We start from the raw sequence: 27,350 nt of genomic DNA on the forward strand, positions 1-27,350 counted from the left end.
CATGGCCATTGAGCAAGCCAAGTAACTGAGTGCATGGCTTTGGTTTTGCTGGGTGGGGTGGATGTGTCTGATTGCAGAGACTGTGAGCCCTGCCACCCTCCATCCAGCATGCCCCCCACACTGAGCCCTCGGTGTCTGGTGCAGGTAAATAGCAAGCAAAGATTTTCAACACATCAATTTGAAGGAAGGAGCATCCAGTTGATGTCAGCCCAGGGTCCTCTGTGTCTTTGGGTGTGGCCACATCAGTGCTGGGGCTGTTGTTCCCAGACCTCAGGGCCCACCTGCTCTGGGAAGCTTTTCCTGTTTTGTCAGTCCTTGACCATCCTTCCCTTCTTGGAAGTCCTGATTATCCACCAAGAACCTCCTAATGAACTTCTCAGTTGGGTTGCTTTTTCTCCTAGTGAAATTATGAGCCTCTCAGGGGCAAGAACAGCATCTTCCACCTCTTCTCATCCCTCACAGGCCAGGATACAGCCATGCTAGAAGATGCACAGTACAATGTAACTCCGATGAAGGATAAAGAGAAATGTTAGCATGTCTAAGAAGAAATTTTCAGCGTGTTGGGGATGAGAGAGGCACTTTCCATGTGACAGCTTGGGCGTGGTCCTGCTTGGAGGGGTGGGGGAGATGGCCCAGCCCTGGAGCTTCAGGGCACTTCTCTTGTCAGGGAACATCGTTCTTTCCAACATACATGCTAGGACTCTCAGAAGGATGCATCCTCCCCTGGGCAGATTTTGCCACAAATTATCAGATAGAGATCAAAATTAGGTGTGGTTTCTGCTAACTAAAAGTTGAAAAACACTCAGAGTATCTTAGGGAGACCGACTTTATGTAGCTACCTAATGGTGCCTGCCATCCTGTGAAGAGGAAATTGTCTTGGCACAAAAATCGAAGCTTCCACTTGGAGGCCCCTTCAAAAAAAAAAAAAAAAAAACTTTAAATGAAAAAGAGCTGGTTTCCAGAGTTGTTTCTTCCCAATATAGAACCTACTTGAAACAAAGTTTAACCTTTCTGGAGTTCAAGTTCATTTATTCTTTGCATATACAACTTCAGCAGCTTCTTTCTTTCCAAGAACAAAGGCTTGCTAAAAGAAAAAAGTCTATAAAGTCTCCTTAAACATCAAATAGTTCTTCAGAGGAAATGCTTTGATGAGTTAAGTGTAAATGAGTAAGAAACATACGGATTAGATTTCTCATATAATACACATGGATTTAAGAAATAAGAAGTAAGATCTTTTTGGAAAATGTGGTTTGGATTTGGATTCTGCTTACTCCACAAACACTGATGAAGTTAAAGAATATGGATTTTCTTTGTGTGTCCCTCTTCACCTTCAGCCTCAGGAACTAACAATCATTCTTTCTAAAGAGTAATGTCAGGTAATCAAAGGCCCAGGAGGATTTTTAAACAGGGGACAAAACAGATTACCAGTGTTTAAGAACCAAATAGATTTTTGTAACAAACTCTCTTCCCAGCAGACTGGTTTTAAAGCACGTTTTAGAAACACTTCTCTGTTGGCTAATGTGGCTCATTAACCGTGAGTAACTCTGGGCCCCGTGTTTTGGTGAACTTAACACCCTCTGGTAACCAGATTCTGTGGCTGGTAATCCCACTGCAGGAGGCCTCTTCCTATCCTCGGGTAGATGATTTTACCAGTTGTGGCCTTGGTGTGACATTATGCATCCACCACAAGTTGAATCCAATTGAGAATGTTTTCTTTGAGTCAGCACATGCTTGCTTGCTTTCATACAGTGTAGATAAGAGATTAAATGAGATTAGGGATGTGAAAGCAGTTGACACAGTACATGGCACATGAAAGGCATTCGTTAAATGTTCGTTCTGTCTAAAAAAATCTGAAAATAGACTCCTCAGTTAGTTGCAGTGTGGTGCTGATAACACGAAGGTCCAAGATTCAATATCTGCACTGGCTGGCTGCCAAAAAAAAAAAAAAAGGAAATTCTGCCATTTGTGACAACATGGATGGACCTGGAAAACATTATGCTAAGCAAAATATGTCAAATACAGATGGACAAATAGTGCATAATCCCACTTTTATGAGGAATTTAAAACAGGTGAACTCATAGAACCAGAGAGTAGAATAGCAGTTACCAGGGGCTGGGGGAAGACAAAAATGGGGATGGATGTATCAAAGGGTAGAAAGTTTGTATTATGCAAGATGAGTAAATTCTAGAGCTCTACTGTACAACATAGAGCCTATAGTTAACAATATGGTACGGGCCGGCCCGGTGGCGCACTGGAGAGTGCGCCTCTTGGGAGCGCGGAGGCGCTCCCGCCGAGGGTTCGGATCCCATGTGGAGACCGGTTCCCGCTCACTGGCTGAGCGCGGTGCGGGTGCAACACCGAGGGTTGCGATCCCGTTGCCGGTCAGTAAAAAAGACAAAAAGACAAAAAAAAAAAAAAACCAAGATGGTATTGGACAATAAAAATTTTGCAAAAGAGGAAAATATTTTGTTAATTACTTTTACAAAAAAAAAGAAAAAAAAACAAAAAAAAAAAAAAACCAAGATGGTATTGGACAATAAAAATTTTGCAAAAGAGGAAAATATTTTGTTAATTACTTTTACAAAAAAAAAGAAAAAAAAACAAAAAAAAAAAAAAACCAAGATGGTATTGGACAATAAAAATTTTGCAAAAGAGGAAAATATTTTGTTAATTACTTTTACAAAAAAAAAGAAAAAAAAACAAAAAAAAAAAAAAAAAACCAATATGGTATTGGACACTTAAAAATTTGCTAAGAGAGTAGATCATATGTTAAGTACTTTTACTACAAAAGAGAAAAAAATTGTTTTAATTAAAATAAATATATCCATAAAGGAGGCAAAAGGAAACTTTTGGAGGTGAAGAATAAGTTTATGGCTTTAACTGCAGTGATAGGTTCATGGGTGTATACTTATCTCTAAACTCATCGAGTTATGAACATTAACTATGTACAGCCTTTTGTATGTCAATCATACCTTGATAATGTGGTTTAAAAAATAAAGTATACAATTCAATGGTTTTGTATATTCACAGATATATACACTCACCACCACAGGCAACTTTACAACATTTTTATCACCTCAAAAAGAAACACTTGTACTCTTTAGCTATCATCATCCTGCATCCAATAACCCCTCCAGGAGCCCTAGGCAACCACTGATCTACGTACTTTCTCTAGATGTTCCTATTCTGGATTTCCATATGAATGCAGTCGCATAATATGTGGCCTTTTGTGATGGCTTCTTTCACTTAGCTTAATGTTTTTAAAGTTTATTCATGTTGTAGCGTGTATCAGTACTTCATTCACTTTTATGAACAATATTCCGTGGTCATACTCCGGTTTGTTTACCCATTCATCTATTGACGGACATCTGGGTTGCTTCCACCTTTTGCTGTTGTGACTAATGCTGCTTGAGGTTCATAATAATGAACCTTGAGGACATTATGATAAGTGAGTAAGTCAGTCACAAAAAGACAGATAACGTATGATTCTACTTATACGAGGTATCTAAAGTAGTTAAATCATAGAAACAGAAGGTAGAATGGTAGTTGCCAGGGATGGGGGGAGGGGAAAATGGGGAGTTGTTTAATGGGTATAGAGTTTTAGTTTTACGAGATGAAGAAGTTCTGAAGATAGAATGCACAAAAACATGAATATACTTAACACTTTAAAACGTTTTGTACACTTTAAAATGGTTAAGATGGTTAAGTTTTATGTTATGTGTTTTTTTACCACAATTAAAAATTTAAAAAAGCATCTCTGCTTCATTCTCCCTTCCTTCCTGGCCAAGTATCTGTGAGTCCAGGCCATGGCCCATGGGAGCCCAGGCACTAATGAAGGTGCAGGTCGTGTCCAGAGGAGCTCACAGGGCCCCCCGGGGGTGCCCATTTGGACATTTCACCTGTTCTGCAGAGCACGGCATAGGGTGAGGGCAGGGGCAGGTCCAAGTGGCTGTCGCTGGAGCCAGCAGTTGGTAGTCAGCACGGGAAAACCACATGCCAGGTGTTCCCCAGGAGGGTATTTCAGACTATGTCTGGCTTTGTCATAGATTTTTTGCTAGGTTAAAATCCCTCTCACTTCATTTTCTCTATTTTTGCTCATTTCCAGTCGATTCCTCTTTGTCCCAATCATAAATGCTGCTAGAACCAGGGAATAGGCTTAAGTAGGCTTTGAGGCATGATAAGCAAGAACACTGCTTAGGAGAAAACATTTTGAAATAAATAGGCGCAGGAAGAACCAATTTGTCCCTAAGCTTCTTACTGTGTAGTCAGAAAACCCCTTTATAAGTATTAAGTAGATTTACCTTCAACCCAACTACAAAAATCATGATATCTACCATTTATTTTACACTTTCTTTCTAAGGACTTAAAATATCTTATCAATTTCATCTTATAAAGCTATTATTACTCTCTCCGTTTTATTGATGAAGAATGGAGGCCCTGAGTGTAACGCGCCCTGGAAGTAGAGCCACGATTTGAACACGTGCCTGTGTGAGTTCACAGTGTGAGTGTATAGTCATCAGACCGCACAGGCCTCTCTTATTAACCCATCAATGTTTACTAAGTGCCCACTGTGAACAAGTCCCTGAATGAGGCTGAAATGGGGACCCCAAAATAGGAGAGAAAGAACTCAGCACAAGGAATGGCCAAAGAATAATTTTAAGTACACACATGTATCACTTCCTTATTGGGGGTTGAATATGTAAGTCGACTCCATACGGAAGAGAACAATGAACAGTCTAGGTGAGTCTTTGAATCGTGGAATCTCGGAATTGGAAGGGATCCGGGGGTCATCGAATTCTTCTTTCACCCAAAGCAGAGATCTCTTCTACAGTATCTGTGGAAGTTCCACCGTCAGCTTAAAGGCAGCCGATTCAGTTCCTTTGTTTTCCAGCTTTTGATGATGATTATAAAGTTCCTACTTTCATCAGTCAAATCCATCTCCCTTGGGGAGTTCTCCCATTGGTCCCAGTTTTCCCTCTGGATCTATACCACACAGATCACTGTTCTCATCGCTGTTACTGCCCTTGTTCCCATGGGGAAAAGAAGAGAAGTATATGTCGACCACCAACACTGCTCCAGGTCCACCCTATCACCCCATCAAATTGGGGTGATGATTTCTTGTCTAAGGACTCTGAAGTTAGGAGACGAATCCAAGGTCACTCGGCCTAGAGTGCTAGAACACACGTTCACCTACCTGTTCTCTCCTACTCTATGCTGCCTCCTCCCAAAGCTAGTTATCATCCACATGCCTCCCATCTTCTCTTCTACACACAATCTAAATATCCCTGATTCTTCAGACTTTGCTCCTCAGGAGATGTGTTCTCCAGAACTCTCCTCATGTTGTTCATTCTCTGAACAAGCTCCAATTTGTCCATGTCCCTCTCAAAATCCATCATAAGAATACCATAGCCAGTGTGGCCAGAACAACTTGACTGTCTGGCTTGCCCTACAGGCCATTTTCCTGCCCTAGCACATTTGGCCTGGGCTGATCTTGGTGTAGGTACAACCTGGGTCTTCTTCATACGAGCAAGTCAGATTTTATCTATCCATTACTTACACTGTTGATTCTAATAAGTCTCAGTGGGATTCTGTTGGATTTATTTATTGGTTTTGAGAGCATATTTTAATTTGTTATGTTTGCTAATCTGTCTGCCTCTCTGGCTTGAGGTTACCTGAAAAATTTTAAAGCAGATCTTCAGTGTTGTGATACAAGTCACTGATTAGAATGTTAAACCTGGACCAAGGGCAGAACCTTGAGACATTCCATTAGAGACATTCCATGGGGTGGCTATTAATTGATTAATTAATGCTCTTTGGGTACAGTTGTTTATCCAGCTGTGATTCCAAAGAGTTGTTTTTAACTATGCATTTCTTCACTGCCTTCACAGTTTATATATAAAAGGCTTTGATAAACACCTTGTTGAAATTTGCCCAAACATCCTTTCTCCAAGTGTGTTCTTGGAATACTTGTTCAGTGGGTTAATGTTAAATAGGTTTCTTTGATGCAGGACTTCTCAGAGCCTTTAATGTGCTAATATGCCCTGTGAATCTCCAAGAGGAGCTATAATAGCATACCAGGTTTCTCAAAGTTGAGGTGGCTGTCTTTTTTATTTTATCTTTATATTTTTTAGCTTAAGTGGGATTTGTGCTCTGAGATGTGCTCATTTGTAGTATTCCCTTAATCTCCCAATCTGATAAGTGTGAAAAAAGGGCACAACATTAGGCTTGTCTGGCTTGCTCTTAGCGAACCTCTAATGCCCCATGACCAATGCTTTCTTCTGTAGGGATGGTCACAGACCACCCTTTAATAATCTGCTGAAGAATTTTATTGTAGATTAATGCCAAACTTGTTAATCTGCAGTTTTCAAAATCTACCTCATCCCTCGTCTCTCCTGATGCGATATTTGCTTGTTTCTCAGGGTTTAACCCACAACTCTGAAATTCAGCTCCATGATATTTACTGCACCAGGAGCCTAGAGACTTGACATTTTTAATTAACACAGTTGGGTGCTACTTTGGACTTCAGTTCTCTTCTACTCATGTATGTTCTACCTTTTCCAGGTTGAATAGCATTCTCTTGATGGAGAACATATGAATGAAATCTAAATAACTCAGGCTGTGGTCAAGGCAGATTCCTAATGGATCCTCCTCAGACTTTCATGCTGCTTATACAAGAGGAGAGGTGTTATGGGGGTGACAAGCTGGTCTGGGTGTGGGTGAAGGCCTTCCCACAGAAGTGCTGCTCTAGGTGGGAAGGAAAGGATGAGGATGAGTTAACTAGGGGCACAGAGGGGACACATACAGGGTGTTAATATTCAAGGAATACAAAAAAGCCCAAATAGCCAGAGGACAGAGATGAGGAAAGAAAGTTCCTGGAGGGCAGAAGGAGGGCCAGAGCTTGACTTATGAGCCATGACAAAGAGCAGAGAGAAATCTCAGAAGAGTCTGCGGTAGGGGAAACATAATTAGACTGAACCCTTTTCCCAAACAGTGGGCACCCGTTCTTTTGTTTTCCCTTTTTACCTATAAGTGGCTTTCAAAAGCTCTGCCCCATCTCCTTTTAAACAATTATGCTTAGCACTTCCTGAACACCTCAGATCACTCCAGGTTTGGCTGCTCCTGCCACTCTACTTTTATGGGATTTCTACCACTCTTTTATAAGCATCCTCGGCTATAAGCACTCAATTTTTCTACAAGCCCTTTAAAATTCTCAACTGTTAGTGATGGAATGCTTCAGAGAGTGGAGCTGGGTTCTGAAGGGGAGAAATGCGCAGTGCTGGGAAAGGGAAAAAGAAGTTCGGTAGAAAGGACAAATTCCCTAAATGCACAAAGCTGCGGAGGCTGCGCAAAAAACACGCAGTTCATTTTCCCCACCAGCTCATGGGTTGACGTGGTGTAGAACGGCAGAGACCCATGTGGCAGGGATCCAGAAGTGGCCTGAATCCTGGCTCTGGTTTAGCCAGCTGTGTGACCCTGGCCAAGTCTTTTTACAACCCTAGGCCTTGGCGTCTTGACCTATGAAATGCAGGGGCTGACCCTGAGCATGCCTTCCCCAAATTTCTCCATTGCTCCTCGTCTCCTCTGTCTGCATGTGTATGTAACAGTGTGACAGCCATGTGGGGCTTTTTGCCATCTAAGCCACAACCTCCTTCTTGAACAGTTTATGAGTCAGAAGCTAGACTGCAGATACAACATCTGGGAGCAACTCTCTTTGGATTGGAAAGGGGGTGAAAATATGCTATTTTATTTCATTTCCTCAGCCATCTTTTAATACAGCCCAGTTTTCTGGCCTCCATCAGCAGAGGGAACCAGTAGGCTGATTATGGGATTGTAATCTTGCAAATGGCAGGTCGGCCTCTCCCTGTGGCTGAGTGAGTGATTCACGTTTGGCTCAGTTAACCCCAGAGAGAAATCAGATCAGCAAAGACACTCACTTAGAAAAGGAAGATGTTGCACATGGGGCTGATTTTCTAGAGGAAACACATTTTCAAAAAACACAGAAGCGTTTTAATCAGGGGGTAAAACATTTTACTCAATGGTCCATCATTGCCTGTCTGGAAAGCTTGTGATGAGTGGACACGAGAGGGAGGAACATTTGTGTTTAAAAACAAAAATCTTTCCCCAAACTGAACTCATCATGGCAGGATGACAGATAATTAGTTCAGTTTGGGTAGAACCACTGATGGAAGTGCCTTTTCTTAAGGACTCTTTTCTCATTTCAGCGGTAACCAGGCCTCGCAACATTCAGAAGGAAGAATGTCTCCCCTAGATACACAGCAGATGCAGCCCCTGGCAGCTAGACCTGTGGCTCAGCAGGGCTCTGGAAAACCCCCGCAAATGCTGCTGTTCCCATCTGAAAACCAGAGGGGCTGTAGTCACGTCAGGAAGGAAGCGGCTCATGTGGGAGCAAGAACTCCTGTAAACTGTCAGAGCCGATGAAGCAGTTCCAGCTAGCTAGCTAGCTCCTTGTGGGGAAAGAGCCATAAAACCAGGAACCAGGGGGTGCTGCAGCAGGACTTTCCAGTTCCGCTGTTGTGGCCTGGCAAGGCACCACTTGCAATACCCCCTACCCACAAGCAGTTCTGTGTAGGAGGTGACAAATCTCCAGAGAGGACAAAGGGGAAGAAAGGGACTGGGAGCTCCACCTCTTTCCTTTTGAAGTGGTCCTTCTGGGAATCTCCTGGATGGATGTGGCAGGGCCAAGGCCCTAGAAGAAGACTCATCTGAGGATAGGGGATGCCTGGCTGGTGAACTGGGCTTCATGTGAGGCAAGGGCTGGGTCTGGACAGACTGTGTTGGAGGCTTAAACTTCCAACCTCCCTGGCAAGGTCTCGTGCTTTGGGAATGATTTCCGGGCATGGTGCCATCTAGTGGCACAAGCTGAGACAGTATTACCATGGGATGAGACTGGCAAAAAGTGTCATGGCAGAGTGGCCCATTGTGCACTGCCCTGCGCTGAGCCAGAGAGGTCGGGCACCTGAATCACAGTGCTCCCAGATTGGTGGGACTGCCCAGTTCTCTGACCCCAGTGGATGAAATAAATCCGTAGAGTTCCTAAGAGAATTTGGGGGTGGGGGGGCGTGGTGGTGGAAGAAAGCCTTGGGGGGAGATGCTACATCTCCTGCTGATAATGGCATCTTGGAATTTGAGCAATTAATTGGAAAAATATGAGATGTGACTTACTTGAACTCCAAGCAGGTGAAGTAAGTTATGCTGGTTATATTAGAGGTGGATTTACCGTGAAGTTAAAACTTAAGCTTTGAGTCGCCTTCCCTTGCGTGAGCCTCTGGCAAGACTCCGGGAAGTAGCCCAGCAATGCGGCTACATGGCATTTGTTTTTGTGAAATTTCAAGAATGAGAGCTTTTTACATAATTTTTCTTAGAAAAGACCTCTAGAATTGTGAACCCCAAATGGAGAGCCCACAAAACCTGAAGTTTTGAGTTATACCCATGAAAAGGTGTCGAAGGGAGAAAATCACAGCCTTCTTTAGGATCTGGCAATATTGAAACAGGTATGGGGGAAGGAGAGTGGATGCCTTTGGCACTTGCCCCAGCCCAAGTGCTGATGGTCAAAGTGCTTCTCAGTCATTACCTTCAAAGAATGAAGTTCTAAGAAACTTGGAAATAAAGTATTTTCTGATGAAAATTTCAAAGGAGGAGCTATCAGTGTCCACTGTTGGTGGAAGTCCAACAGGAAAAAAGGTAATCCAAGCAGCTCTCCAAAATGTTGGGTCTGGGCCCTGGTGACACAGTTAAAGGCACCATCTGAAGGAATGGAGGCAACGGGACCCAACTGCCAGATGCAGGCCAAGGTGTGCCTGGACCAGAAGACTCTGTGCAGGATTTCTGCAGAACCAGAGGGAACCAGAACGACCCACATCAGAGGTGCCCCATCCTGGTAGGGTCAGTATATAGCTTCTGCCTTAGCACCTCATTCAGAAAGCACTTACTGAAGCCCTGCTGTGGGCTAGGTGTTGGGGATGAACACCTCAAGGAGCCTGCAGTCTAGTTGAGGAGATTCGTAGTATAACCACTATCAAGGATGTGGATAACAGCACATAAGAGCCCTTCCATGGGCATCAGGGATTATGGGAATTTCACAGAGTGTAGAGTGTTTGAGCTGAGATTTGAAGAATGAGTGGAGCTTGCCAGGCAGAATGCCAGGGGCATGTTCCAGGCATGGCAAAGATGCCGAGGAGCCTGAAAGTGTGGTGTACTTGGTGGGCCGTGGGGAAGGGTCAGTGGTTCCATAGTGCTAAGTATCAGAGGGATGAGGGTGTAGGGACCAGCAAGAGCTGATGCTGGACACATGGTTGGCTCAGACCATGGTGATCCCTTGGGGTACTAAGGGATGTGGGCTTTATACTGAATTCCTCTCGTTGGGCATCCAGCCCCACTGCTTCTCTCTGTAAGGACTCTCCACTGTCCCCGCCTCTCCATCCTAAAGCTGCCCTGGTTCAGGTTCTCACTAGCTCCTGCCTAGTTTATTGCAATGGCTTCCTTTATGGTTCCCTGCCTCTAACGAGGCAGCCAGCACAATAATAGGGCATATTTATTGAGAACTTATGACAGGCTGAACACTGTTCTGTGCGTTTAAGAGTGCATTTATTAAATCTTTTTAACAACCCTATGAGGTATTATCACTCCCACCTTATACATGAGGAAACTGAGGCACAGAGATGAAATAACTTGCCCAAAGTCATAAAGCTTATAAGTGGTGGGGGTAGGATTTGAACCAGGAAAGTCTGATGTGTGAGCCAGAGTTCTTACACTATTGCCTCTCAGGTAGAGGGATCAAGATTTGCATTCTGGATTTAGATTACTCTAGTCACTTAACTTCTGCAAACCTCTCATTTCTCCTTCTGTAAAGTGAGACAACACCAGCTGGGATCTTGTGAGGAATAAATCAGATAATCTGGAAAACACCAATCATGGTGCCTGGCACACTTTTAATATTAATTATTTTGCCAAGCAGGCAGAGACATAGTTTGCCAGTCAGATTAGCAACTCAACAACAAAAGGGTGATATCAAGATTAAACATAAAGAAATTTGGAAAGCCTAAATACTTTTTCCTTCTCTCAATTCCTGAGCAGCTGGACATTAAAGAATTTTCCTAAACAATATAAAACTGTTTGCAATAATTTTTTTAAAATCCAGGGCTGGAATAGGACAAATGGGACAGGCTGAGGTGGTGAATCTCACACAGGATGTAGATCTGTTTTTGTCCATGGTTCAACTCTGTGATACCCATTTGGGTGAGATTTCATGATGCTGGCCAGCTCTGAAGCAGAGTACTAGAAGTTGTGTTTACACCATTGTTTGAAACTTAAAAGGCAATTCTGCTGTTCACAGCAATGTGGTCTGAAAACCCGTGACAATACACGTTAATTCACGCCAGCAATCACATTTTGGAGCATCCATTACTCCAGAACTCTGATTCTGTCATTTCCTCTCATATGTTCAACTTACAAACCTTAGCCCAGATACGAGGCTGATGTGTTCATTTTTTATGGATATCGCTGTCGGATATATCTCCTCTTTCTGTGAAATTGCTTAGATATACATGAACCGAAATTTCTGGCAGAGACACAATACTGAGGAATGGACCTGCAGCTGAGGGTATCTGGGTGGCCAAAACATACACATCCACTGCACATTTTTGAGAACCACCATGGCCCTTTCCTTCGTGTCCTACATGTGGTCTGGCTAGCCCCCCTCCTCAAGCTGAGCCTGGCATTTTGTGAATCAAATGTGGTCCAAAGATAACAACAGGAAGACGTGAAGAACAAGCATATGGGTGAAAAGGGGTTTGTGAGATGACATGTTTCTGCGGGTGGATATGTTGGTGATTTTAAGCGTCAAATTCTCCCACCCACATGCACACTGCTCCACTGTCAGCATACCTACTGACCACACCAAGGAAAACATAGTCCTACTGACTTTCATAGATGCTCTGGCAGACTCGAGCTGCTCTAACAGTAGCTTGGGAACTCTCAGCCCTGGGTGTTTTTTCAGCTTTCACCCATCATTTTGAACTGGGACGAGGCCACATTTAAGGAGAAAACTGCTGAACACCAGCACAGCATTACCAAGCCTTGGCTTCTGTGGTCTGAGAACAGCGGCAGGAATTCATGTGGCAACCAGAGGCTCCTTCCTGCCTCGGCAGAGCAAGGGGCTGCTCTGCCTGGCCTGTGAAACCTAAGCCCGGAGCTGACCCACCACTGGAATGATGGCTCAAACCCACACCGCCTTCTGGTCTTCAGGATGACTCTGTGGCTGCCTTTGCTGCTTACAGCAGCAGCAGTGAAAAGTCTGTTCCCAGTTAGTGAGCAGAACCTTCACTGATAAGAGAGGCAGGAAGAGAATTTCAAAAATCTTACAGGAAAACCTCCTCCTATAAAGTGAAAATTAGGGGGTTGCTAAGTGAAAACACTGGGGGTTGGTTTGGGGTGGAGTGGCATCAGATTATCAGGCTGGTGAGTATGGGAATGTCACTGTCACCTACTGTCCCATCCCTCTCTGTGAAGAATGGCGTTTCAAAGTATTTGGCCAGTGAGTCATCAGAGAAATGCTATTTTTTTCATTTTGGAAGAACACCACTATCTCGGCAGGACATTTTGCTGTTATCTGTTCTTCCTAGAAATACGGTGGAGGTGGGAAGGACCCAGCCCATTAGAAATTAAAACCATATGCATACCATGTTAAAAAAAAAATAACCCACCCAGGTCATTACGTTATTGTTGACCATAGGAATTCAGTATTTATAATTTACATTCTTTCCCATACTTTGCTGTTTTTCAGAAGTGAAGAGCAGAGGTTTATAGCCTCACCAGACTGTAAATCACATTCCTGAGGGCAGAGGGAGCTGCTACAGAGGAGAGGAATTGCCTTTGGAGAGTCTGCAATATGTGTCAAAACATCAGGAAAAGGACCTACATGGAGAGATGGGAGCCTGCTTCAGGGATGGAATGTTAACTAACTTTAGGCCATGGAAACAAAGGCATGTCAAGGCTGGAGTCTGTCTACTCACATGACAGAGAGACACTGAAGGCCCACGCCAGTTATTCCTTCCACCGAGCACACGACCAGCCAGTCGCACCCGGAACCAGAATCTGGAAAATGCAAAATGCCTTGGAGGTCTTGCCATCTTTAGTAAAGTGAGCACTTGAGAGGTGGGTCTCCTTCCAAGGAGGACAGGGAGACAAAGGTGCGGGATGTCCCCGAAGGAGCTGGCTCCTCCCCATCCATTTGCCAGCTGTTGAGGCTGGCCAGGAGGGAGGCCAGCAGGGAGACATGGGGCTGTGGATTCTGTGGTTTGTGAATGGGACTTGTGCTCTTTCTTGAGCAGATGGCCCTCTACTTGCTGTGTGCTCTGGGGGCAAGTACTTACACTTTCCGCTGGAATTGGAAATGCTGCTCTGGCACTCGGCTCACTAGCAAAGCAAGCCCTGTGCAGCCAGTAGGAAAGTTCGGGGTCAAGATGGGTTCCACGAACCCCATCCAGGGGTGTTTCAAAGGTTCTAGCCCTCCAAATGCCTTCGTCTGGAAGACCTGTTAGCAGTGGCCCTCATGAACTCTATTCCCCTGCTCCTGGTCTGGATTTCATCCACCCTAAGTGAAAGCAGAGGATCCTAAACATTTTGAAAGCTGGAGATCTTTCTTAAGCCTTTCCCAGCTTGCACCCGTAAAATACCTAATCAGTCCGAGATGTATGCAGTTGAATTGATGAGACTGAGCCAAAACAGCCCTTTGTGAGGCAAGTGGGAATAGTCAGGTTTACAGCCCAGATTTCTAGTACATTGGATTGTTACATTGTCTGCCTGCAACGTGACTCTGTAATTAAGGCTATTGTATATATACTTCAGACATGAAAATGCAATAATTTGGTTCTTTAGTCTCAAATTTTCAAAAAACTTGTTCTTTTAAAGGCAGACAAACCTCATTTCCTGTGGTTTGTAAAGCCACAAGAGTCCCCTTCATTCGGCATCCAGAAAGGGGGACACACCCTATGCTAGAACACCAGAATCTGAGGCCCTGGGACTATCGGTTTCCCACAACGTGCAGGCCCTCAGCAGCACGATGTCTTCAGAGCATTCCAAAAACGAAGAAAAAAACAATAACTAACACCCGGGCACAAAAAGTGCAAGCATGAGCCCAGATCAGTTAAAGAGGCTGAGAGGCTGGTTGCATCAGCTGTGAAAGCAAAGCCCTCAGGCAAATTCTGTTTTCTGAATGATGTTACTGTCCTCACTGGGTTTATGAGAGGGGGATGGACTTGCCAACACCCGCCTCTCTGCTCTCTGGGGACAATAATGCTAGAGCTTAGGAGTCCCTTTTGCCAGGACTGGAGGCAGCAAGCTTGCCTGTTACCCACCTCTGCAGCCAGCCAGGTGTGCTGCATACAGAGACCGGTTTTCAACCAGAGTATTAAGAGTATCAGAGTATCACGAGCATAAACTAAGCTTAGCCATGGGGGCCTTGGAGGTATGTGGACCTGTTGCATACCCTTGAACAGTGTTAGATTGTGACAACAAATATCTTCTCATAGGACAGGCAGTTTCAAAATTCCAGCCAACAAGTTGCAAGAAAGGTAATGACAGGGTAGACAAAGTCATAGATGTAATTTCTGAAATGAATTGAAGAAGTTTTTTGGTGAGCATCAAAGACAACCAAGAATTTTACAGTTTGGCATTCTTAAAAACTAAAAAAATTCACGTGCAAGTATTTGTCCCTTCTTTAGTAGACATCAGTAAATAATTCCTTTAAATTCACAGAAGATAGCAAAATAAAAAAGCCATATTTATTTAATGCATCAAATACCAAAGTTCAACTTAAAAAATATTGAAATCTTCACCTGTGATAGTTCTACCATCAGGTTTAGAATAAAATGTGGTAAGGGGAAATGTTGTAAAAATCTAATTATTATGGGCTACCAACCTGACCCTCAGTCTCAGCTATTACTAATACCGAACCAAATCTCAAATATAATTCTTGAAACGCACACACTGCATTATGTAATATAACACTGATAAACACAAGCTTAGCTCTCCTTACATCTTGATTTCAATCATAGAAATGGAAAATGTATTGAGCACTGCCATAGTCTACCTGGGGGATTTCTATTTGTTATAACAATAAGAATAATATAAACAGCATGCACCTGGTAAACACTGCGGTGGGCCCAGAAATTCCACAGCAATCACAGAGCATAATCTAAACAGATGGAAGTTACATGTCCGTGTATGAAGGGCTCACTTCTGTTTGGCTTCCAATGGTTTCATTTTCTCTTTCCCACCCTACATTTAGCCTCCCCTTCTGTGCCCAACCTCTCCCCTTCTCAGTGACCCTGTGAGGGCCTCACCACTCTATCCCAAACACTCCAAGAGCCTAATTCCAAAGGGCACAGGCACACCTTGATAAAAACAAGTACCCCTTTGGGATGCTATACAGCACCTGCTGAGGGAAGACACTGAGGGCTGAACCTGATGTAACGAATTTTATTTTATTTCTCCTTGGTGAGTGCTTTACACCAGCGTACTATAAAAGCAGTCCTAGTGAAAATAAGACTGGCATTTATAGGATATTTTCTTTTTTTTGTTTTTTGTTTTCCTTTTTTTGTCTTTTTCCGTGTCTGGCAACGGATCGCAACCCTCAGAGTCGCCCCCGTACCGTACCGGACCGGGACCGGCAACGGGATCGCAACCCTCGGTGTTGCTCCCGCGCCTCGCCCAGCCAGTGAGTGGGAACTGGTCTGTATGTGGGATCCGAACCCTCGGCAGGAGCGCCACCACGCTCCCAAGCGGCGCACTATAGCAGTGCGCCACCGGGCCAGCCCCCAATTTATAGGATATCTTCTATCAGGAAAATCCTTACTGGGTCAATGAAACAGCTCCTAGCGTTGCTGTAGGAGCAGTTTGGCCAAGGCTTCTATAAATGGTGAAAACAGACACAAGAAAAGTGGGGAGCGGCCCTGGAAAGATCAAGAATGACAAAAAGGGGAAAGTACCTAACACACAAGGAGAAAAATACATAGAACATTCTTCATACGTTATGTCCAAAACAATGGTGTCCTGGTGGCTTACAAATGGGGAACATGAATTTACAATCAAATCATTTCAGACATTGAATAATGATTCCAAAGCATGTACTCTATTTCCACCAATGTGAGGTGTATTTCCATAGCAACAGGTGGAAAAAGTAGGCCAAACCCACCAGTATGGTCTTTAGGAGGAACAGCAGCAGTGGTCTGGCCGGCCGTGGAAAGCACTGGTTTCATAGCCACTGTAGTCAAGAGCTCTTACCAAAAGGGGAAAAAGAAAGTTTAAAATCAAAGGCAGGGCATGGAAAGTATCTGAGGACTTTTCCTGGCCGTTTCCTGCAAAGCCACAGAGGAAAAACTGTCTTGTATGTACTATGTTCTTCACACATGCCACAGTAAAGTCAAACTTGCCATGTGCCAAACAGGTGCCTCCTCTATGCTGGCCTTGGAGAAAGGACACAGCTTGCTCAAGTGGACCAGGCTATGAAACAGAGGAATGTTCAAATGCCAGGCCCAGCTCTCCTGGAAAACGAACTTGGAAACACTCAGTGATGTTTCACAGGCACAAGAAGAAGAGACAATGTATATGGTATATACCAGCACTCAGTGCTCAGAAAAGCAAAACATGGAACACAACAAACCCACCTACTTGCAAAGTAAAATAACATTTAAATTTGTACCTATGTTTAAAAAAGGCCTCTCTGATGGGTTATAAAAGTACAGGCAGGTTTCTGAAACATGTAGCTCTTTGCCTCCCTTCACTACTTCCATGGGAAGGATGTAGCTTCTGTGCGGACAGCACACAAAGGCTCAGAGCCGTGGCCCAGCCCAGCCCCTGGCTTGTCCTGCAGGCCGAGAGACCACTGACGCTCCGCTGTTGCAACACACCTGGCTGCTGGCACAAGGCAGTGGGGTGCTCTGGACCATGTGGGGGCCTCGAGCCCAGAGCACAGGATGTCACCCCAGCTTCGCATGACTGATTTAACCCCTGAACCTCAGAATTCTTTTGCAGAAAAAGGAAGACATGACCTTTTTATGGTAAAAGATTTCCTTAAAAGGAGAAAAGACACCGAAACCTTTGTGCTCTGGGAAATAAGGGCACAAAAGGATTGCTTTCAGGAAGTTTATATCTGTAAGGTAATCAACTGGGTACTGCCCTCTTGTTAGAGAAAATAATCCAACTTGGTAACCATTACCATAGTGAAACCCAATGACCACGCTATTTATCTCCTATTGGTCACTTGGGAAGGTTAAGGAATAGGACATATTATTTCTATAAGCCCTTTAAAATACTTCTTTTTTCTTCTCACTATATAAAACACATACACATACATATTATCTTAAAGTCACTTGAAAAATAGAGACTGCTTACAAACAATGGAAAATACGAATAAGATGCAAAGAAATGAACATTTTATGGAGACAGACCTTTGACAGGCTTTAATGTGAATCGTTTTATTTAAAACAGGGATCCATCAGAGGTGGTGAGCTATCAGGGTACATGTTCTAGAGCATGGCACGATGAAAGGTAATACTCACCAGCACCTCACATAGGACTAAAAGACAAGGTCAGTAACACGCCACGGAAGGAAACAAAGCAAATGTAAAAGGCACCTGGCGGGGGAGAAGCCGCAGTGTTCGCTGCCTCTCTGACAGCTTTGCTCTTGTGCACTGTGGATAAGTCTGGACAAGCGACGTTTGGAAGGGACCAAGAGAGCTTCTGATCTGAAGCCCAGGTTCCTATGCAGACAGCCAACCTTTCCTCAGGCTGCTGTGCACACACCACTGGTTGAAAGTCTTAAAAAGGGGGCTGAGGTTGCGGGACAGGAACACAACAGCTCTCCCTGACTTTTTTCTCTAGAAGGAAGGAGAACCTTCCCACAATTTCGGAACTTCAACAGTGGCTTTGGAAGGCTTTTAAGTATCCTAACTTAAAAACAAATAACAACAGTAACAAGATAAAGGACAGAAAAGTGGCCCAAACTTAAACAAATCCATCAAATGGCAAGGCAGATTCATAAACAGAAAATCTGGTGACCAGTCCATTAACCACCCGGTTAATGCTTTGTCTGAATGAAGACATTTATGTTGCATCCACAAGACACATGAGCGCACAGCTGCTCCTGGCAACTGTCAGTAAAGAGCTAGCTTTTCCTTCCACACCCTGTACTGCTACTGGTGACCGCATGCCGAGTGCTGAATGAAGTGAGAAGAGACCCCAAGTTGACAAAGGACCCCAGGCGATGATCTGCCTGATATGGCCAGGTCTGCAGGAAACAAGACTTAACGCTCTCAAATAAGGACTCCCCAAAGTTTCCTCTCCTCTTCCTGTTTGTGCTGCACATTCTGACGCCCTAGCAGGGAGGTCCATGCAGATTCTGTTTCCCTCTCAGTTCTAGGCACTCTCTGGAATAACTTTGATTAACTGGGGTCTTTCACTTCTTTCCAACTCCGTTGGTGACTTTTGACTTGGAATGTCGATTCCTTCTTCTGGAAGAATGGCTTTCGTTATTGCCTGAATGCTTGGGTGGGCTGTCTTCCGAACCTGCCAAAGGAATCAGAACTCATGGTCACCTTGGGCTCTGTCCTGTGATCTGTGGTTCTCCCTTTCCAGACCAGGTAGATGCTCTTCCCTGGTACTTGCACTCCATCTAGTGGCCTCGTCAATAAATTAATCCAAGGCACACGGACAGCTCAGCCCTGAGTAAAACAGCTGGTGTCTGGCCGTGAAGGCCAGGTGGTTCCTGAAGAATCTTACTCTGTGTAGAGTAGACTGTGGTCAAGGTGATGAGGACCAGAGTGAGAGAACAAATGAAAGCGATGCACAAACGAGGGACGATTAAAACATGAACTAGATGGGTGTCTGTCCCACCCTTGCAACCAAAGGATGCACAACCTATGTTTCCCACACCTTGACCTGCGACACACCAGCGTGGACTGGAGAGGATTCCTGACGTTATAAAATTAAAGATATTATGTGTCCTCTATCATTTGATCTGGAGGCCATCTTCACAAATCAGGCCCCTGCTGCCCATGACAGATAGCCCCAGAGCCACACAGCAGCACTGGGCCAGCTCTGGCCTCAGACTGACACTGTGGCCAAGCCCTGGCCTTGCAGCCAAGCCAAACGGTTCTCTGCCCACAGGCTCTGGGAAATCTCTACCTGAGATAGCCAGCAAAAAACCAAAAGCTCCCAGGGTTTTTGTCTCCATGGTGAGTAGCATTTGGCTTAGTTCAAGGGATTCTTTTGCCACTCTGAAGACTTTTTTCTTCTTTTCTTACTATTCCATCTACCTTTCATTTAAATATATCTCTACCACTGCTGCTTTTCAACGGAGAACCCAAAGTGCCAAGGACTGGCCTGTAAAGGGTGATTCTAAGTAAGGTGGGTTGGGGACCCCTCTGCCCACCTCCATCAGCATTGCACAGTGGGCTGCCAATTGATTCCCTGATTCAGGAGCAACTATCCCAAAAATGGTGGTCAGCAACTCAGCACACTGTACACTAGCATTTTCCCCAGGGAGATCTCTAATGAGCTTGACCCCAAAAGAACTCAGGAGAGCTAATACAACAGAGTGCTTCCTTCTCCACAGGCCACGGCTTCTCCAAGCAGTTCTGTGAGCTCAATTCAGTCTCCAACATTCATAATTCTCTCCCCTCAGCCAAGCTTCCCCCCAGCTCATGAGAACTGATGAGGAATTACTGTCCAACAGAGCCTCTGCAGTGCCATTACTCCACGAGTCTAACCAGGTGGCCCCAAGTCTTTCCAAAATGCTCCTTGGAGAGAGGCCAATGAAGGCCCCTAACTCCACTGTTGAAATCCCTCCTACACTGCTCTACCTCTTGAATACATGCCTTTAACTGATCCACCTGTTCTTTAAAATAACCAGGTGGCCCCAAGTCTTTCCAAAATGCTCCTTGGAGAGAGGCCAATGAAGGCCCCTAACTCCGCTGTTGAAATCCCTCCTACACTGCTCTACCTCTTGAATACATGCCTTTAACTGATCCACCTGTTCAAAAAGGCTTTTCTTCCTGGTGCACAATCCTTTCTCCCCCTTTTCGCTCCTGATGAAGGCCCAGAGGAAGAACATTGCCGTCAGGATGCTCCAGCCAGCAAGTAACTCATTACACTGTCCTGCCTCAAGGAAAGGCAGAGCTACACGGAGCCTCTTTCAAAGCAAGTTTCTCGGGTGGATCCAGTGAGCATTATGCATGTCTCTTAGTAAGTGACAGGAGACTATTGATGAGGCCTACATCCTCAACACTCAGAGGATAAATGTCAATTCCAAATCTCCTTAGTGGGCCTAGAGGGGATAGAGGGCCCAGTAAAGTTTTAAAACAATGAACAGAAAACGATACCTTTTGTACCCTTCCCATGATGCCAGGAGATGTCTGGGCTGTAGCTGCCATCTTCACACTCTGAGTAGGTCTAGGGAGAGAGACAGGCTCAGTGACAGAACTCAGGGCCTCCCTGGGAGGAGCAGCGGGGCAAAAAGCAAGGAGGCTCCATCGCTGCCTCTGCCAGGCTGGGACTGTCACCGGTGAGTGGCAAGACCGCCTCGTGCTTATGTTTCTCAACTATAAAATCAAGGCTCTTTCTCTCTCCCAGGTGATGCAGAATAAAATCTAGAAAACACCTTCAGTTCCTTAGACTAAAGGTATAAATAATGAAAGCATTATTTTTACTTATAAAAATATAGTCAGCAAGACTAATAATAGTATTTTAAATCCATTCATGTCTATTCTCTACTTTAATCCTCATATTTATTAAGAGGAGGGCAGGGCAGGCGTTTTGCCAGTGGGAAGCCCCAGGCTGGGACACGTGAAGAGGCCGCACACAGCAGGAGAGCAGGGAATAAAACCCGGCCATCCAAACACCGGTCCAGGGCTTTCTCACGATCTGTTTTTTATTTTATTTTTTTTAAATAAAAAAATAATTAAGTTTTAAACCCCTTACAAAAGGAGGACAAAAATACTGACGTAGTGAACGGGACAGCCACGGACGGGGAATGGGTGCTGACATGGCAAAGTTTCTACAGCGGCGAGTCTGTAGGGGCTCCTCAGGGCCCGCCACGCCACGCTTTCACGAACACGCTCTGGGCTAACCCTCCCAGCCAGCCACGAGGTGAGTATTTTAAATAGAGGCCGGCTCTGCCTCTCCTTCCATACCTTTTCTCGGTGACCATAGTGTTCTGCGTACCAAACCATGCCGTACAGACACAGGAAGGTGGTGAAAGCCTGGAGGAGAAAAACAAGCATGGGGCCATTTCATAAATGATACTGCACAAAAGAATCCCACTTCCCAGCACTTCAGGTTTCAGTCTTGGGAATGCGCACAAGACTGCTCAATGTGTTTCTGCCACCTGTCCTAAGGACACTGATTACAGAATGGCTGGACGTGGCAGAGATTGGACCTCCAAGAGATGAGCAGACTTGGGGTGGGGGACATTCCCAAAGCTTTTGACAGAAGGGTTTTGAGGAGCCCAGAGTGACTAATGGTGACTCTTATCAGAATGCGAGATCACTTTCAGATGTGGGATAAGGCGGGCTGGCTGTGTCTTCACAGCTTTGCAGGTTCTGTTGAAGGGAACATACAGGATTCTGTACATATTTCTGATTTTCATGGCCCATCCTCTCCAGCCTGCCCCCCATCACTGGACAGAGTTATAGGAGTCAGTGTGCCAGCTTCTGTGGAGAGGAGGATTTATGAATGAAAAAGAGGTTTCATTCAGCCAGGTCATGGTGGTGCCTGAGGGCGTGGGGGGCAATGGCGCCAGTGTTCTGGGAGCTCTGCAGGACAACGCTGCCCTTGCTTTTCATGGCTTTTTAGGGTTAACCCCCCCCCCCACCGCCTTGTTGCTTTTGTTTTAGTTTAAGTGGATAGAAAGATTAAAACGCTCTGTTGGCCTTAGTGGAATCGGAAAGGTGTGGCCCACAGTAGCCAGAGGCGGGGGTAACCACTGCCTCTGCCCACATCATAAATGATGCTCTACTTTGAGGAAAGAAAAGCATAAACAAGAATCCAAAGTTTCAGAATGTGTCCAGAAACTGAAAGTTGGAAATTTCTGGCTACCTAGACTGACGACTAAAGGAGGGAAGGAGGGAGGGAAGGAGAGCGAAGTCAGGTGAACCTTGGCACCTGTACCCTCCAGACTGCAGGGAAGCAACCAAAACACAACAAAATGACGCCTGTCCCTGCAGAATTCCTTGCTTTAGAGACCCGTTTATACCAAGCCACCCTGGCAGTCTAGCCTCTCTCTCCACTGTTATTTCCCTGGGCACCTGTCATCTTGCCCAACCATGGGGACAGCTGTAAAATCCTTGTGGGACCATCTCTTCTTGAGGGAGTAGTAATTTTAGTTCTTTCCAAGAACCATAACTTTAGATCTAAAAGGGTCATCTCAGAGATCATTCATTTCAACCCCCCTCATTTACAGAAGAGGAATGAAGGCTCAGAGAGGTGAATAGCCTTCTGAAGGACACACAGCTAGTGAGTAGCAAAACCGGAGCCAGACACAGGGTCTCTTGATAACTCTGGCCCCAAGTTTTAGGGATGGTTGTTGATACAAACAAATACTGATTTTATGTCCATACGTCATTATTGCTCTCTCCATTCATCCATTCCCTGAGAAAGAAAAGCATCATGGAATAGCCAGGTACCAGCAGGATCAGCTCTGCACAGCCCACAGTCTGAGGGTGGAGCAGAGGCAGGTGGGGAGGGCGGGGGCTGTGAATTCTCATCACTGTGGCTTTAATCTAGCTCTGGCCCAGTTCATTTAAGTCTGTGACATTTACTAAGTGTCTGCTGGGTGCACAGGTCACCTTAAGTTCCAAAAACGAAGGAAGTCCGAGTGCTCCAGCTGGCCTTCCCCATCCACACCAGTGAAGTGGGAATAACGGTGTGGTGAGGAGAACATGAAACACAAGAAGACCCACTAGTCCACTTTATATTAAATCCATATGCAAACTGGCATACATCTACAGATTAGAGATTTAAAAACAAAAAAGGAAGCTCATATCCCCCATCAAAAATTAGGCAATCAATATATTAACATTATAAAATGAAAATGACCTCTAACCTTTAACACACTCTAGTTCTTGCCCAGATTTCTTACACTCACCAAAATTAAATATACCATTTCACAGCATGGAAAGAATGGGAAAGAAAGATGTGCAGTGTGTAAACCTCTGTATGTGTTAGGTCCTTTACAAAGGGCAAAACAAGCCATCCTGGGTTTCACACAGAGGAGTGGGGAGGTTAGCTCCCACCCCCTCAAACCAGTCCTGGCTGTGAGGAGGGGAGGCGGGTCACCCCACTGGGCTGTCATTGTGAAATCCGACCACCAGAGGGCAGGCCTGGGAGGGCAGGTGGGGGCAGCTGGGCTCTCTCCAGCAGCAAACAGCAGGCAGAGCCGGCTTTGCAGAGGGGCCAGACAAACACCGGCAGGTGGTGGGTGACAGGTGCTTATGTCACAATTGCCACACAAAGGCTTGCTGTGGTTGTCAAATCTGCCGCTTCAACTGGGTACAAGAGGCCCAGTTTACATCTGTCCCAGGAGACAAATGCTTGTAATTTATGAGTTTGCAATCACACCTATGAAAAGGCACGTACCCACTTAAAATGTCAAAGCCCAGTTTAAAATGGCAACCGTACAGATTTTGTTTAAAGAAAGGGCGGGGGAAAGAAAAGAAAACTACGTGGCATGAGAGTGAGGCAGTCCACGACCACGGACGGTGTGGTGGCAGTGAGTGTGGAAAACCCCAGCCTGGCCTCCACATCATGGTAATGAGCATTCAAATGAATGACGACTGTTCAGACGACCGCTGATGGAGAAGCTACGCGTTAATCGCGAGCTCTGTGTCCACTCTCTTTCCAAGCGAGGGGAACAATTAGGGGCTTTGCTTCTCTGAGTAGTGTGGGAGGCAGGCATAACTTAATGCTCTGCAGGCATATCTTAACACCTTCTTTTCGAATAAGGTTTGCCTCACTCCTGAGTGAGATCCATCTGGCTCTTTAATAATGGGCATGAATAAGAAAAACTGCCAGGACATTGTTTCCATTCTTCTTTAACTGGTAAATGTGGGGACCCCTAATTATCCCATCCAATGGCCTCTTTTGGGGCCAGGTCTCTCTCCCTGCCTCTCATCACTTATAACTAATGAGGGGATCCTAACTGTCTTCATTTTTATTTTTTAATTTTAAAAATTATTTTTATATCTACCTACCTACCTACCTACCTACCTACCTACCTACCTACCTACCTACCTACCTACCTACCTACCTACCGGTCTGTCTGTCTGTCTGGCAGGTACGGGGAACGAATACATCTGTTGTCAAAGTCCCGCTCTCCTGTGGCTGTTCCCCATCCTCCTCCCGGCCTCTTCGATGCAGCTGCTCTGAGGAATCCCATCCTCAGCCAGCTTCTCTTCCCCGAGGTATGTTCCCCTAACTCTTAACCTTGACCACAGCCTCAACTGTGCCCTACACATGATGGCTCCCAGGTATATTATCTCCACCACTGACCAAGTCTTTCCAATGTTACTGGACAGTCTAGAATTCCCAATGAAACAGGACACCTCAACCTGTGAATTCTAAAGGTTCCTCACACCCCAACTCTCCTGAACCAAATTAACCTCCTCCTTCCAATGGGCTTCTTAGATATCCCCCAATCTGTCACTATCACCGACAGCTGCCCAGTGGCACAACCTAGAAACCCTGGAGTCACCCTCAAGTCTCTTCTCAGCTGTCACAAGGAATGACATCCTGCTGAGCTGACCCTTGCATGTCTCTCGAATCCAGCCCTTTCTCTGCATCTGCAGTGCTTCCGCCTTGGTTCAGCCTCAGTCACTAGCCAGCTAGGATGCTGCAACACCCCCCGACTGCACCCCCAGCCCCCAACCCACCTTCCTTCCCTCTAGACTCTCTTCCGCCTTGGTTCAGCCTCAGTCACTAGCCAGCTAGGACGCTGCAACACCCCCCGACTGCACCCCCAGCCCCCAACCCACCTTCCTTCCCTCTAGACTCTCCCACCCTCCCCAGTGTTTCTCCATGAAACACAGATCAGAAGATCTTTGGGGCTCCAAACACATACACACTCAGCCCTTCCTGAGCAGGCGACCCCTGTCCTACTCCTTCTCCAACTCGCTCACTTTGCTTTCACTCCCCAAACAGGTCACCATCTTCCTGAGACACTAGGTACTCTCAGGCTTCATGTCTCTGTCCATGCTTGTCCCTCAGCCGCCTGGACATTGTGCAGTCTTTCTTGAATCATTCCTTTATTCTCCATACATCTGCTGAGTATTTCCTATGCATCAGGCACTGTGCTCAAGAAAGTGGGGGCAAAAAGATGATTTAAATGTATTCTTTGAGAGCAAGAAGGGCATTGTTGAGGAGACAGATATACACAACAAATCCCCTTACACAGGGGTTGGGACTGGTCCCGAGGAGGGAGTTATCTACTCGCTGTGAAGGTCAGGACGCATCTCATGGAGGGCATGAGTTTAAGTTGGGTCTTGGGGTATAAGTCTCACCAGTGAGAGAAGGCAGCGAAAGGTTTGCACATCAGGCAGAGAAAACATCATAGGTAGAGGCAAGAGAAGTGTGGAAGTAGGATTTGTTTTGGTAACTAGGAGCAGTTTGGTGCAGCCTGAGTATAGAGTAGATGTGAGTGATATGATGAAATAAATGCTCCAGATAATGAAGTTCTCAGCCACACAAGCAGGACTTCACATTTCATCTGGTAGGTTTCATGGTGGGGATCCTTCTCCCTTCTGGAAGTTTCTGTCTGTGTGGAGGGAGCTTCACTGCTTCCCTGGGGAGGAGTTGCATCTTACCTCACTGGTGACTCTGACATAAGAAAACTGCATTTCCTACCTTTCCCCCCAGTGCTCGGCTGCCACGCTGTAAGTTTACAGGGGGAGCACCCCCCACACACACTGTGGGGAGGCCTGCTTCCTGGGGCTGTGGGGTAAGTGTTCTATTTCTGGGGTTTACTATTAAGAAATCCTTGTGGTTGTGCATCTAAAGTTGATACTGAAAATATGGATTCTCAGTAATAAAGATGCTACTCTGATCATTCTTTTCATTCTTCCACTTTATCTTTTAATTATTTTTGAACTTGGGTAGGGAAAAGAGTTATATTATTGGGCCCTCTCAAGCCCCAAACATAGGGAATGATTCTAAGCAGAGGAAAGAGATTCAAGTCTGAATTCTGGAAGATCACTTTGGCAACAGCATGGAGAATAAATTTGAAGGGCAGAATAGCAAAAAAAAATCGGTGTCCAGACAGCAGCAGAGATGGTGGGAGGGGAGAGAAGGAGATGGAATTGAGCTACACTGTTGGATTAACAGAACTTGGTGACCGCTCATTTGAAGAGTGACAGAGAAGAGAAAGCAGCCTCCTGGGTTTCTTTTTTGGGGTTCTGGGGGTATGGCTGCCATTCACTACGATCCTTCACAATCCTGCTCACATATTGCCTCTGGGGAGCCCCAGCTCGTCTGGTGCTCTCTCTACTGTCCTTATGCAGACACATCTTTCCTAGTATTTACCACGTGTTAACATGAGTAGTCTGCATGTCTAATTCCCATCTGCCCTGGGCAGAGATGGAACGCATGAGTTCTCCCTAGCCAGACTGTCCTGGCTCTGCCCCTTACTACCTGTGTGACCTCGGGCAAGTTAGTGAACCTTTCTGTGCCTTCATTTCCTCATTTATAAAAGAGGGATAATAAGTTACCTCCCCTCAAAGTGTGAAGGTCAAACATGTAATTCATGAAAAGCCCTTGGCATGCATCTGGCACATAGTCAGCGTCCATAAATCTTATCATTGCCAGCATCCATTTGTGTGACTGCAGCACCAGGTGCAGCACTGAGGAGTGCTTAACAAATGTTTCATGATGAATGACAGACAAAATAGTGCCACGCTAAGTGAAGGAGAGATCAATGGGTGCATAAAAAACGGTTCAGGTCCTCAATCAGTGACAGTCACACGGACACAAAAGCAAACCAAAACTCACCCATGTGAGGAGGCATATTCTAAGTGTCAAATAAGTAATACAGAGAGAAAATCACTAAAATGTAGAGAGAGACTGGAGGGGTCCCTGCAGGCTGGGGTATCAGAGAGGGCTTACTAGATATGTGGCCTGAAATGACCTTCCTGGCTACTGATGGCCTGGGGCAGCCGCGGGCAGGCAGACAGCTGGCAGTGCTACCAGCCTCAGCTTCTCTGTGGGGCTCAGGGTTCTCTGCAACCAGGGAAGACAGCACCTACCTCTGCCCACACAGTCAGGTCACATCACAATTCAGACCCAAG

General features: G+C 45.4%; 1 protein-coding gene across 1 annotated transcript in view; it reads right to left on the reverse strand.

Moving 5' to 3' along the window:
• Positions 1 to 17,469: 17,469 nt before the first annotated feature.
• The window catches only part of PTDSS1 (phosphatidylserine synthase 1), a 67,361-nt gene continuing 57,480 nt past the window's right edge, over positions 17,470 to 27,350 (reverse strand). Inside the window, exons 11-13 of the mRNA XM_008568291.1 lie at positions 21,210 to 21,278; positions 20,400 to 20,469; positions 17,470 to 18,585 (exon numbers count right to left, since the gene is read on the reverse strand). Coding sequence (XP_008566513.1) covers positions 18,476 to 18,585; positions 20,400 to 20,469; positions 21,210 to 21,278 — 249 coding nt within the window. The 3' untranslated portion in view covers positions 17,470 to 18,475. The remainder of the gene's footprint in view (positions 18,586 to 20,399; positions 20,470 to 21,209; positions 21,279 to 27,350) is intronic.

Source organism: Galeopterus variegatus, unplaced genomic scaffold (assembly GCF_000696425.1).
Source record: "Galeopterus variegatus unplaced genomic scaffold, G_variegatus-3.0.2 Scaffold23, whole genome shotgun sequence".
NCBI classification, from domain to species: Eukaryota; Metazoa; Chordata; class Mammalia; order Dermoptera; family Cynocephalidae; genus Galeopterus; species Galeopterus variegatus.